This window comes from Diadema setosum, chromosome 14 (genome assembly GCF_964275005.1).
Source record: "Diadema setosum chromosome 14, eeDiaSeto1, whole genome shotgun sequence".
NCBI classification, from domain to species: Eukaryota; Metazoa; Echinodermata; class Echinoidea; order Diadematoida; family Diadematidae; genus Diadema; species Diadema setosum.
In genome coordinates, this window is record NC_092698.1 from 30965331 (window position 1) to 30980018 (window position 14688).

Genomic DNA, 14688 nt, shown 5'->3' on the forward strand with positions numbered 1-14688 from the left:
GCACAATATCCAAGTGTTATGACGCCCTCTACCGTTTGCTCTATTTTGCGCTGCACTCCGACTGTTCGGGGGTCTCAAACGTGCAACAATGACTGACAGCTTGCTACAAACAAATAATTAACGCGAAATATGAATATACATTAAAGTAAATTAATGACTTAAATGCCTTATCTACATTCTCCTGGATGAACCCTTTGGCCCTTTGACAAGATGGCCATTAAAAAAAAAAACCAAGAACTCACAAGACTTTGTTTTGCGTTGTGCGACACACTATAGCTTACGATAAATTTCGTTGGTGTTAATTTGTTGAGGCAAACTATATGCAAACCTTTGTGCAGCAAATCTCCAAATGGTCTAGAGAGAGGTACATTTATCTCAGAAATTAACTATAATCTACTTACAAAGAGATAGATATGAGAAACCGAAATCATTTTACCATCACTGTCGGCCTTTACACATGCAGATCGCAATAATAATGAATCGAGAAAATAAAGTTGACTGTTCACCTCATCTACAAGCCATCGATTTTATCCACCATCTGTTGATTATGCTTGCAATGAATTTCAAAGACAGAATTATATTTTTCTTGAGATGATCTTTATTTTGGAAAATGGTGTCATTGCAGGTGAGCATTGCCGTGTGTATCTCGTATAGCTGCGGCGTACCGTGGGTCAAGACATTGGGGGGGCACCTCATGGCAGCAACATCAGAATTGCATAACGTAACAATTAAATGCGAGCGAGCGGAGCGAGCGAGCTTGAAAATTTTGACATTTTACAGTCCCCAAACTGCCGTTTGTAGCTATATATAATAATATATGTATGTATATATATATATATATATATATATATATATATATATATATATATATATATATATATATATAAATATAAATATATATATATATATATATATATATATATATATATATATATATATATATTTGCTTTGGAAATTCAGGGGGTTGCACCGGGCGCAACTGCTGGCAGTTGCTGGCAGTAACATCACGAGAATGGCATAACGATTAAATGCGAACGAGCGAAGCGAGCGAGCTTGAAAATGTTGACATTTTACAGTCCCCAAACTGCCGTTTGTAGCTATATTTTTTTCGCTTTGGAAATTCAGGGGGGGGGGCCGCACCGGGTGCAACTGCTGGCAATTACTGGCAGTAATATAAGAAGAATGGCATATAACGGTTAAATGCGAGCGAGCGAAGCGAGCGAGCGTGAAAATTTTGACATTTTATGTTCCCAAAACTGCCGTTTTTAGGTATATTTTTTCGCTTTGGAAATTAAGGGGAGGGGGCGCATCGGGCGCAACTGCTGGCAAATACTGACAGCAACATCAGGAGAATTGCATAGCGATTAAATACGAGCGAGCGAAGCGAGCGAGCTTGAAAATTTTGACATTTTACAGTCCTAAAACTGCCGTTTTTAGGTATATTTTTTTCGCTTTGGAAATTAAGGAGAGGGGGCGCACCGGGCGCAACTGCTGGCAATTACTGACAGCAACATCAGGAGAATTGCATAGCGATTAAATGCGAGCGAGCGAAGCGAGCGAGCTTGAAAATTTTGACATTTTACAGTCCCAAAACTGCCGTTTTTAGCTATATTTTTTCGCTTTGGAAATTAAGGAGAGGGCCTGGGCGCACCGGGCACAACTGCTGGCAATTACTGACAGCAACATCAGGAGAATTGCATAACGATTAAATGCGAGCGAGCAAAGCGAGCGAGCTTGAAAATTTTGACATTCTACAGTCCCAAAACTGCCGTTTGTAGCTATATTTTTTTTCGCTTTGGAAATTAAGGGGAGGGGGCGCACCGGGCGCAACTGCTGGCAATTACTTACAGCAACAACGGGAGAATTGCATAACGATTAAATGCGAGCAAGCGAGCTTGAAAATTTTGACATTTTATAGTCCCCAAACTGCCGTTTGTAGCTATGTTTTTTCGCTTTGGAAATTAAGGGGAGGGGACGCACCGGGCGCAACTGCTGGCAATTACTGACAGCAGCATCAGGAGAATTGCATAACGATTAAATGCGAGCGAGCGAAGCGAGCGAGCCTTAAAATTTTGACATTTTACAGTCCAAAAACTGTCGTTTTTAGCTACATATATATTTTTTCGCTTTGGAGGGAGGGGGCGCCCGGTGCGCATCCTGGATCCGCCACTGGTAGTCAAGGGTGTCGGTTTATGTTCATGATTGGGGGAGGTATGACCAGCGAGGGGGCGTCGAAGTGACCAAGCGGGAGAAGGATGTCCAAAATCTGCACTTTATATAGAGCATCCCCTAATTTGTTTGTGTTTGTGAGTGTGTGTGTTTCATATAGATGGAAAAGTTAGGAAATAGCCAAGGTCAAGTCTTATTATTGGCAATGCAAGGCATTTTAATATAGACTAGTATGTAAAGCAACACATCAAAATCAATGATCAAGCTTTGATAGCAAAATAATGTGTACAACCTATCAAACATCACATTGCGCAACATTGCAGCGACTCTTTTTGCCATTCCGATGTTCTGAGTCCACTGCGCACATCCTGTTGTATTCAAAATGCCAACCAGGAATCACACTGAATCACAATCTTTTGTCGTCTCCGGGCTTTTTGAACAATGTTTCACTATAATACCTCTTTAATTATATGGTTAAAAGAAATCTTAGAAAAATATCTTTTTTCTTGATCATCCTTTCATGTCGATTTCAAAAGCAGTTTACTAACCCTTGAATTACCATTTTGGTAGGGTTTTTTTCTTTTTTTTTTTCTTCTTTTTTTTTCTTTTTTTTTTTACCAGCGGATTGGGGGGGGGGGCACGTGCCCCCCCATGCCCCCCCGTAGTTACGCCACTGCTATTTCTCACGTTCACAGTTATTATAGCAAAGATAGCAATCTGAAGTTGGAGGCTATACCATTTTTGCATCAAAACAGAGTGAGAAAGAGAGAGGAGAAGAAAGTAAGAGAAAGAGGAAAGGACTATAAGGTGGAGGAGAGAACTTAGGAGATGTGTATTATATATATAAATATAAACTTATACAAACATATTATACGAAGGAGGAGGCCCCCGAAAATTTAGATTTTGAGCAAAAACCAATTGCCATTTAATACATTCCTCTATCGTGACATTACTATTACTATATTGCTATCACTGCCAATACACGGATCAAATTAAACGTTTAAAATGTAAATATCAATGTTTTTTTTTCTTTTTGTCCAGTGCACAAATAGATACAATCAATCGAAAACTGAAATACTAACTGCTTTTGTTGATGCCGCTGCATGTAGCCGCTATATCTTTTTAGTATTATGATGGTTGAAAAGGGAACTGTGAAATAAAAGTTTGAGACTTTCCATCACTATCAAGTGAAAATCAAAACACCTTTAGTGACGATGATCCTCGGTGAATGTATCTAAGAAGTTAATACAAGATTGAAGAAGTAAGGATGATTGCCGTGTAAATATAATCACAGTGGGTTTGTTAGTATGTTTATAGGGTCTAGTCGTGGATATCTGAAACGTGGAAAATTCTGTTGTATATACGTATAATTATGCGCAAATACAATGATTCATGTAGGGCCTGCACGTAAGTGGAGACAAAGCAATAAGAAGAATAAATAATAACGTATGTTTCTTAATTACATGATTTCAGTACTAGATCATATTATTAACTTTAAAGGATTAATCGATGTCATAGAGAAGACTGGGAGTTAGAAGGAAAATGCCCCAAATAATGCATGAAGAGCTGACGTAGAGGCAAGAAGACCTGATACTGTATGATAGTGTTGGCCAGACTACTTTCTGCGAAAATAAAGTTCCTATATCTGTTACCCGTGATGAATTTGACTGAGAGCCTTAATTCATTCCGGAAAATGAATCACATGTTTCTCATTTTCTTTCTTACACGAAATTTAAGTTTTTTTTTTTTCTTCAAGCAGTATGAGCTTTAAAACTATGGGATTTAAGGAATTGGTCTTGCAATTTGTATAGTATTATAACCATGCAATGTCTAAGAAGACAAAACAGAAATGCTTAATTCATTTTGATCATTACAGAACATTTTTTTTTTTTCGAATGTATAAATTCGTTGTATTTCTGCATGGTTGATAATCTTCATTACCTTTTTATGAGTAGATTTGTCAATCTCATGGATTTGTTTTGTTCTTTTTTCATGAAAACATTTCATCATGTGTATGTTCCATATAATCTCGAAACATTCAAAGAAAACCCAAACTTCTTTTCTGTGGAGCATGTTGAAACAGGATGGCATTATCTTTTTGTTCTCGAAATTTTCCGAGCGTGCGTGAACACATCCTTTCGGATGACCTCTGTGATGTTGACGTCGATCAGCTGAGGAGCACAGCTTGAGGTTCAGATTGCGCAAGTCAGGTTGATCCATTGGTTAGTGGGGGTGGAGATAATCATATTCCACTATCAATAAAAAGGAAGTGCATGTATAACAATAATTATCAACATTACTTTAACTGTAGATATTATACTTATTCTACCGCTCTCGAAATGAGATCTCCACATCTTAGATTATCTTCAACTCTGTGCATAATATTATTCAAGACCTATCAATATGCAGCATGCAGATTACTAGACTGTACCTCCTCCATTTACCAATACATGTACACGTACGCTGTACTACGATATCATAGAATTTTGTTGACTCTTGACTTCACGATTACTAATCCAGAATCATCCAGTTCCAGTCACAGTAGCGTAGCCCACACTGTGCACAGGGGATATCTCTGCGCTCGCGCTTCTACACGAGTTTCCAGTCGCCGATTGTTTGCGTACGTACGTACATGTACGAACTACGAACGCACTTCTACAGTCGACTGCGCAAGGATACTTCTTGATCTTGTATGTACGGTACACACATAGCATACACACGTAACACTTTATCGTTGCGTTACACGTCGCCTGTTCTGCTTTGGAGCTAGTTGTGCTGCGCCTTGCTTTGTTGTATCATCGTGTGGTTCCTCAAAAAGATCGAGGAAATCCTACCTTGAAGCGTACCAAGTTTCCCAACGAAGTGTACAGGAAATCAACATTGATGGTTTTATCAATAGACAAAACGTCCAAATTGGATCTGAATTTCAGTAGAAATGAAGAAAAAACGTCGCAAAGTAGCCACCTATCTGGTGCAATCAACCCCATCGGCCAATGCATCGACAAGATGTCCGCTGACCGAGCAGCCATGTTGTAAGTTCTGAAGTTGCTGTGTTGTGTTGAGCTATCATGGGTGACGAGTGTGTCTGTGTCATATTCATTTTATTGTTACTAGGTTCTATCAGTCGTCGTCGACAAATTACTTGTTTATGTTATTTTCATTTAATTCGTTCACAAACAGGGTTTATATAGCTTCTGGTAAGTAAGGCAGAGGCATCACTCAGTCTCTCGTCTCAGTATAAATCCACAAAACTGCTGTTTCAATTCAATATCAAGATTGGGGTAATCGTGTAGAAATGCACACCTACCGTTCGCTTCGCTGTTTGTCAATCAAATTTTGTGTAGCTATTGGAGATGCTAAATTGAACCATATCAGAGAGTTTTCATGGAATTAGAAGGCCGAAAAGGTAAGAAAAATGAGAAATCGGAGTTGAAAAGTACGTCGGTCGCGACCATAGTCTCCGACGTATTACTAGTGCACCGATTTCGCAGAGAATTATGTCAACGATTATAATCGATTCTAGTAGTCTCTAATTAGCCGCTTACTAACAATATCGAACTCGACTCGTGCAATACGTGTAGCCCCAAGGCCCTACTTTCTTTTTCGTATTTTTTTTTTCTTATTGTTAGCTCACCCGAGTCGAAGCATGGAGGCGTGGGACCACCTCCCTGGTCGAAGGCTGAAGTGAGCTATTGTGATAGTTCTTTGTTTTCATTGCCACTATCATGATTACCACTGTTCAAATTATTGATACCATTATTCATACCAGGATTATAAGACATCGATCCTTTCTTTAAAAATTGTGGCAAGTATTGATTTTATCATGAAAAAAGTTGATAATAATTTAGATTAAATCATTTAATTTGAATAGTATTGAAGGGAATAGAATGTGGTTGAAGGAAAAGTGGAAGAAAAAGGTTGGGCTATTAGGGAGAGAGAAAGAGAGAGAAAAGAAGATGAGAAGGAAGTTGAATTCAAAGGGGATTTGTTTCTAGTAATTTTCATCATTCATAGGTCTAATTTAATAAATTAATGAGAATAGTATTACAAAAAGTGTATGTTATACAATCATGTATTACTATTCTGGACTTCTCATAAAGTGCTTATTTTACCTAAAAAGAAACAGAATATTGAAATTGAAATGGTAATATGTTTTCGATTGATAAGTTCAACTTACAGTAGAAAGTAATTGTTTTTATGATAGTATTTATTTTTCCATTTCATTTTTTTATTATGTATACAAAAACAGCAACCCAGTATTTGCTTTTGTTTTGCAGAAATCCATTTTATTGTGCAATATTCATGATGGATAATTCCCATTTTTTCATATATCTTTTACTGTTTTGTACACATATTATCCGTCCCAGATATACAGTCACATGCAGGAGAAAATTAACTAAAACCATAAAAAAAAAAAAACAGACGCATCAAGATCACTTTCTTTTTTCCACATTATACTGTCGAGCCGACGTAATTATTGTGGTTAAACACCAAACAAGCGGCTGTATTACAGACTACAACGATCGATTATTCTCCTTATATCGCTCTTTCACATAATCGATCATCCATCATGCTACGCTGAGACAGTCGTCGATCGGCGTACTTTCGAGTCAAAATTAGCTACTTTTCTTCTGTAATTGACTATGAAATTTCATGAAACCGTCAGATATGGTCCATCTTGACATTTCTGATAGCCACAAGAAATTTTCATTGACAAATTAAGGAAGGAAATGGTAGGTGTGCATGGTGTGCATTTGTACATGATTACCAAGATTGTCATAAACTTTCATACTTTTTTAATGTTAGGCAGCAGAAAAGTTTTCCATAGGTGTGATCATTTAGGCATTTTAGATACCGATATGACTATTTTACATGTAAATTTTAATAAACTAATATTAAATTTACTCTGTAGGCCCTAAAGTTTATTACCCACTTGCATGATTGTTTAATATTTAATATGCACAGGCATTATGAGAGTAAACATATACAGGATCAGGAGGAGGGCTGCTCTCCGTATGACTTGTAGTGTACGCCTTACCCACATTTAGATCTATTTAAAGAAAAAGCGTCAAAAAGATTTTATTTTATGACATGCGTGTATGGTCCAGGTACAGGTGTCATTTACTGTCAATGTTTTTCCCAGAGAAGGATTTTTTTTTTTTCTTTCTATCTCCATTTAGGGGCCATAAAGGTGAAAAGACTTTCATTTGATACTCAACTTTTTGTTACAGTTTTGTATAGACCTTATGCATATGACGTCACACGGTCTTACTAACTGAAGGGCGCCCTCCCTCAGAGGGCAAGCGATGCGTTACTAGAGCGTGCTTTTACACGCGAGGCAATGGGCATTTACACACAACATCGGTGTTTCTTTTGCTGTCTTTTCTACTGCATGTAATCTACAGCCCTAGATCGGGAAATTCAAGCTTGTATAGCAAAATCGACATTTGATGTATGCATTGCACTCACCAGGTTAATGATATATCCAACATTTTGGCACAATTTTCATGAAAAAAGATGCAACTACCAGCGGTCGTAACAGCTCATCAACCTACGAATCCGTTAGCCAATCACATGCGAGGTAGATTTCTACGTGTTTTTTACTAAAACACGTACCTCGCATGTGATTGGCTAATGAAATTCAAAATGGCGACATACATAAAGCGAACGGCGATGTTGCGCTAAGGATACAAATTTCTGCGATATAACCTAGGAATTCTGTAGTTACTGTGAGTATTTCGATTGCACAATGTGAGAAAATTAACCAAATATTGCTGCATAATGTGTCATGTCATGTCAAACTTGTTTGATGGTAAAAAAAAACCCTGCCATTAGCCTGGGGACTGGCGGCGATTGAGGCGATCGCCGCTAGCGCGCATAGGAAAAGCACGTAACTAGCTGCACGCCTCTGCGATGTCAAGGACTTCGCTTGCCCTCTAAGATGGCGTTGCGCGAGGTTGTCAAGTGAGTGATGACGTCAATGCATAAGGTCTATTCTCACATTTCAATTTCTATGTTGCTACCATGCAACTTTGGCCGTAGATAATGGAATTATACCAATAAATATTGCAGAGCAAGTGCATGTAAAAGCAACAAATATCAGTTCTGCTTGGTATCAATTTACCCTTGGCCTTGGCGGGTTGTTAAAATTGTACATTTGTATGTGTTGCTTGAAGGTTGTGTTACCAGGTTTGTGTTTGTGTGTTTTTTAAATTGTTTGATGCTTTTTTTTCTCTCTCCCCCTCTTGTCACTCCAAAAGAGAGGGTGAAGGAGAGAACAAATCATAATTTACTAAGGGGAAATGCTGCAATTATCTTACAGTAGTTCAGTTCCAGGAGCATTGTAGATAACAACATATCTTGACAATAGCAAGTGACCGGCTAGTTTCATGTAGACAATGCAGTGATGATTACAGCGAGTAGAGTCTGATGAGTTCAATGTAGGGTTGGTATTTTGCCAGTTATACACATACTGTAGTTGTTGATCCCCATTTGGCCTAGATGCTGACTAATTACATGCTTCATTACTTACAAGTTTGTACCACATTCTTGCTGACAAGTGATTTTCTCTTTCTTCCTGAATGCAGGGAGTCCGGAAAGAACTACATCTTCACGCTTGGAAGGGCGCCTCAGCAGTGCTCCTGATGTTCCTTCGGGATCAGAGGATGGTCTTATCCTTCAAAGTGTCACTGAGGAAGATGAAAAGTCGGGCATATTGGCCTCAAAGTTCTTCAAGGTATCCAGAGAGCAGTGTCCATTACTTTCTTACCAAAGACGCTGTCTTGTTGATGCCAGAAGATTTATTTTCTGATGACCTATAATTCGTTTATGTGAATTTTGTTTTGTGAGAAAAATATTTGAATTCTCAATTATGTCTTGCCAAGATGACTTTCTTTTTCTTTTAAGTGGAGCCAGTGGTAACATAACTTACATTGAGTCATGTATTTTGTTGTAATCTATTATGTAACAACAAGGACATTAAATAAAAGACAGGCATCACATTGGCAAACAAATCTGTGCCTTTTTGAAAGTTAATGCCCTGGTTTTAATGGCAAGCTGGAAAGCAGACCATGCCAGTGTCACCAAATGGAGAAATTCTTATTATGACTAAATAAGTGTTTAAAATAGGCATGAAGATCATGATTTAGTGAATGGACAAAAAGGAGAAGAAATGAAGATTTATATTGTGTGAAAGCCATGCACGGTGTGGAGAAAGGCAAATTGATCCCATCTCTTCTTCTCTGTCGCGTTTTATGAACAGAACATGTCGACTGCAGGAGGCCCCAGTGACACAAGCTACCTGCGCTTCCTGCATCATTTGACGGACAACTTGCTGGTAAAGTGGGAGAGTGTCTTGCACAACTCGCGTCTCTATGTCCAGTTGCCAACGGACAGCCTACACCAAGGGAGTAGAGACAGGTGAGCCATCCTAACGGCAGGAATATCAAATATTGTCAGAGCAGAGAAACAGGTTCTTTTTCCATGGTAGCAACTTGTGACCATGTCTGTCATTCAGAAATAGCTGGACCATAACTGATGATGTGACTGATAATTTAAAAAAGTGTACTGAACTAAAGATGATTTTTCAAAGGGACTCTTAATTAAAGAGTAAATAATGATGAAAAAAAGAAAAGACTGCAGTTTGTAATTTTTCTCATGCTTATTCTGATTGCACTATACTGCAGATTTTATTATTATTATTTAGTCATGTTTGCCATTTCCGAGGCACCTGCATGCCTCATACAATAACTGTGGATCAGGTAAGGTGATATTTCAATCTGTTCATGAGAAGATGCTCTCTCGTTTTGTTTGCAGCCTTGTGGAGTTGTTGGACATTGCTGAGGAGCAGTTGGAATGCAAGCAAGTCATCATCATGTTCAGCAGGAACAGGCAGGATGTTGGTAAGTCACCATTTATTTACGGCATGCCATGCAAAATTGATTTTACATTTGGTTCACAGGATTTGAGATGTTTAGAATGCTTTTCCTTGTTTCTCTAGAGAGTTGTTGGTGTCCTAATGTCAAATCTTAATGCCGAGCACTTTCTGTGCAATTACCCTTTTGTTTGAATCAATTAGACATATATTTAGAGGAAGCACTTTAGGTGAAGCATGTAGCAATGGGAAATATAGGACAAAGTCTTCAGAGAGTCAAGTGGGAGAGCTCACATGAATTACACTCCTTTATGAATGTTTTTCTCCAAATCAGAGCTTGATTTGTAGTGTTGCTTTTCATCACAAAAGGATGCAATGAACAGTGCTGCTTGCATGCTTTATGCAAGAAGCTTTTGATTCAAATGATAGGTTGGGATTCACTGTATTTAACTAGCTGCTGTTAACACAAACACTGCATGCTTGTGTGCAGTCAAGTATATATATAAAGACATATAGGTGATGATTTTTGGACCTTGATTTTTTCATTGTAATGAGAATTTGTCATAACCATGTTCGTTATAATGGGAGTACACTGTAATGTGTACTTTACAGAAGTGAATTAGCAAATGCAGATTGCAGTTTGCACATTTGCATATTTTAACATTTTTGGAGGAGTTCAGGCAGATCCTGTCAAAACAGTGTTTTTATTTGAACATTGTGATCCCATGGGCCCTGGAGTCCCATTCTCTAATCATTACTTTCTCCCTTTCTTTCCGTCTGTCTTGCTGTCTCCAGCCGCACTGATGCGAACCTTCAAGTTCATGGGGTTCGAGACTATGCCGCCTGGACACGAGTTGCTGCCTCAGAGCAGTGATCATTTCTTCATGGCATACAACATCTAATCCTAGACTTGCATCGCCAAGTCATGGGCAGGGCCAGCCATGAGAAAAATAGAAAGAGCTCTGCAGTGTGTACATAATGTTTCTCAAACCACCGCTTCAAATTAAGGGTTGCTCAACAGACCCCACATTTGCTGTGGCTTGAATGTCCTGTTTTTCTTTGTTACTGGTAATGTTTTAACATACATATTGTGGTCATTAGCATGTTTTGTTAAACTCCAGTGAATTGGTCAAAGCGACTTGAAGTATATGCATCTCATCTTTGTCAAGCTTACGGTTTTGTAAATTAGTTAAAGATAATTTATTGGAACCATAATATATTTCTAAGTCATGTTTCATCTACACTTCCTTTGTTTTGTGCAAACAGCATAACAGATTTACATTTTGTTTTATGTATCACAGGAATAGAGAACAATAAAGTAATCTGAATGGGATCTTTAAGAAATGGATAAATAGCTTTTATCTTATGCTAGACATAAAACTATTTGGTGACTGGATGATGAAAAAAAAATGCAAGTTGGAGATTGTTTTAAATAAAAAAAAAGAGCATACAAATTATTCCTTTGAATTGCTGTATGTGATCTTTTGGCAGTTTTTGCACAGCTTGTATACATAAAGTTACGTAATTAAAATAAAATTGTCAGTAGTGATGCTTTTGTTCATCATGGTGTGTCATTCATTAATGCTTATTATTGAAGTAAGGAATTTGCCTGTGTGATGTGTTGTGTGTTTGAATGTGAAATGTAGTCTGTTATAAAATGGTGATGGGGATCCAAATCAAATCACTGAGAGCTATCACATGACCAGTATGTGATTTTGCCTTATGGCCCATATTTACATTTTACTGTGGGTCTATATTGACTGGTATTAATGACCTCTAACTATATTGACTGGTGCATGTATTAATGACCGCTTGACTGTGTTCTGCTGCATTGTAATTCTTTCGTGTGTACGGTCTAGCTAGCTTTGAGCTGGTGTTGGTCTGGGAATCTTGCAAAAATGGCTGCCACTGAATTTAAATCCTGTCACCATTTTAAAAAGCAAATAGTGGACATCACTTGTTGGAAGTTAGTAAAAGTATCCATCCGCAGGAATTTTTTATTGATCCTAAGTTACTACATCATGTGGACTGATTCTTATTTGTGCTCTGTGTAATGTGTGTTATTTTCATATTTTACAATGTCATTGCAGCCCTTAGACTTTGCCTCTCTCTCTTTGCTTTTTTTTACCCAGCAGTAAATCTGTGTGTGTGTGTGTGTGTGCATGTATGTGTGTGTTTGTCAATGTGTTCATGGAAAGTGGTTAAAATGTGGGTCTGTGTTTTTGCAGAGGTTATTACGTGTATTGATTTTTAGAGAAGTGTCCAGGAGAAACAAATCACACAATTGAGAATTGAAGTGACAATACAATTGTACAATATTTACGGGTAATTTAGTTTTTGAAACTCAATACATGTAACTAGGGTGAATGTATAATGTACAAGAGGGAGTGCTACAATTCAGCCCCCCCCCCCCCCCATTACTTCTCATCTCACTTTGATCAGATAATGCATGGACTCCAAATGCAGAACATGTACAACAACTGAAAGTAGTCCCTTGTATACAACATGTATTGACTTAACCAAAATACATTGGGGGTCCAGAAGGTAAAACATGTAAAAAAAAAATATATATATAAAAAAAATTAAGAAAAAGCAGGAAACTGAACACATGGCCGATGTTTTGGCTTTGTATGTCTCCAAAATTTTAATTTGGTCTGACACAATGACGTTGGTGTAAAGTCCCCGGTGTGGCAATTACCACATAACATGATGTGTGCAGTGAAAGGTTAGTAATAGAAAAATGACATAGATTAATGCTAGACAGGCACACGTTATCCACGTACCACACGCCAGTCGCCTTCATGTCATACATGTTACTATGTCATACATGTTACTCCTACCAGTAACATGTTTGCAGCACGTGAAGAAAATCGCCCATGGAAATGGTTGCTGTAGCGGTCGAATGACGTCACGTCATGGAAGCTGTAATCTTATCTAGTGAAACCATCCTGATGTTATGGCATTGTGTGCTTGCCTATAATATCAAGTATACTTGTTCACATGCATTGTGCCCTAATCCGAGGTTTGAAGTTTAAGCTAAAGGGTTTACTTGCTTAAATTGTGGGCCCACATTGTGGGCGGATTTTATGAAGTGGCTCCAAACACGTTTAAGCCGGTCGTATAGTCAGACTATGAACTTTGGCTAGGTATTTACTCGGCCGACAGTCGGAACATTCCACTGAAGCATGGACCTATATAACCACATTGCACAGGGTGGCACCAGTGTCCTTGCACTCGTGCATGTACATACATGTATGTACTCGAGGATATACGAATATGATATGGACCCAATATCGCTTTTGGAATCCCTCGATGCTAGACACTTTGCTTGCGGTATCGATGTAATACTAGTCTATACTCTATCTATCTATCTATCTATCTATCTATCTATCTATCTATCTATCTACAGTCTGTATCTATCTATCTATCTATCTATCTATCTATCTATCTATCTATCTATCTATCTATCTATCTATCTACAGTCTGTATCTATCTATCTATCTATCTATACCCTGTATATACCTACATGTTATAATCATGTAACTGTACATGTTTGCGTAATAATGTATGCTATGTAGGATACAATACTTGCATGCGTACATCCATTGATAGTCATTGGTTTGATGTGCATCTATGATGTAATCATTTTCGCTGTGCATAGCAAAATGTTACATATCAGTGCAGCTTTAGAAGGAGAAGATAAACGTAGTAAAAAGCACACACCACTGATATTCGCAGTCGGTCGATCGATGGGGGAGGAGGGATACCGAGTACGCGGGGCGAGGGGCGGCGCCGATTTTATTTCACATTACACTGTAGGATCCACCTTCTGTCACAAAAGGCGTAAAAAACACAGGCCGTTTCGAGCACGAACTTCAGCTGGTGTGATACCATAAAAGAACGTGAAAAAAAAAAAACAGAAACAGGGGCAGATCCAGGAATTCTGAAAGGGGGGGGGGCGCCAAAAATATTTCTGGTGCCACTTCCGGGTTTCATCGGCTGACAAGCAAAAAAACCAAAATTCATTTTTTCATTTTATTTCCTTTGTTTAAAAAAAAAATGGGGGGGGGGGGGGGTCGCGCCCGGGGCGCTCCCCTCTGGATCCTCTTATGAGAAACAAGGCCATCATGTCGATTCACCCCAAACAACTTGCTTCGCCGAGGCGGGCGGGCGCGCACCTTTATGGACTTTAACCTTGTGATTGGCCATATTAAACCAGCAGCATGACAAAGCTAACGGCTTGCCAATAGCTGCCAATCTTATGTCACGTCATTCTCTAGTGCCTACTTGACTTGTCTTTACACAGGCGACGAAAAACACAATGCATGAGAACGTGCAATCGCCTAATAATGTCACAGTGCTCTTATTTTGGCACGTGCTTCAAAATTAATAGCGATTACGTGACAGAAAATGGGTGTCGAATATCTTATAAAGATGCTTTGAAAGTGACTGCATTTTTTATTGTAAAGATAAAGCCCATGAAAATGGTGTAGAAGGGCCTATATACTGTTAGACTTTGAGAGGGCAAAGTTTGTTTGATGCACCTTTATACAGCTTTTGAACTGACACCAGATCCAACTGAGTAAAATAAAATGAGACTACGAATGTTTCATACAGTTCGTATTCGAGAGAACAGTTTTATAAGT

General features: G+C 38.4%; 1 protein-coding gene across 1 annotated transcript; it reads left to right on the plus strand.

Annotated features, from left to right (window-relative positions):
• Positions 1–4775: 4775 nt before the first annotated feature.
• LOC140237478 (ornithine decarboxylase antizyme 1-like) lies at positions 4776–12052 on the plus strand. Its single transcript, XM_072317402.1, has 5 exons — positions 4776–5201; positions 8757–8905; positions 9431–9588; positions 9985–10070; positions 10838–12052. The coding sequence occupies exons 1-5, from the start codon at positions 5105–5107 to the stop codon at positions 10942–10944; spliced, it is 597 nt and encodes a 198-aa protein (XP_072173503.1). The 5' UTR covers positions 4776–5104; the 3' UTR covers positions 10945–12052.
• The last annotated feature ends 2636 nt before the right edge of the window (positions 12053–14688 follow it).

Bases quoted from the DNA above. Each gene is read 5' to 3' on its own strand.
- LOC140237478 (XM_072317402.1), top strand. From the start codon at position 5,105: ATGAAGAAAAAACGTCGCAAAGTAGCCACCTATCTGGTGCAATCAACC. The intron at 5,202-8,756 runs GTAAGTTCTGAA...TCCTGAATGCAG, and splicing joins GCTGACCGAGCAGCCATGTT to GGAGTCCGGAAAGAACTACA. The intron at 8,906-9,430 runs GTATCCAGAGAG...TTTTATGAACAG, and splicing joins TGGCCTCAAAGTTCTTCAAG to AACATGTCGACTGCAGGAGG.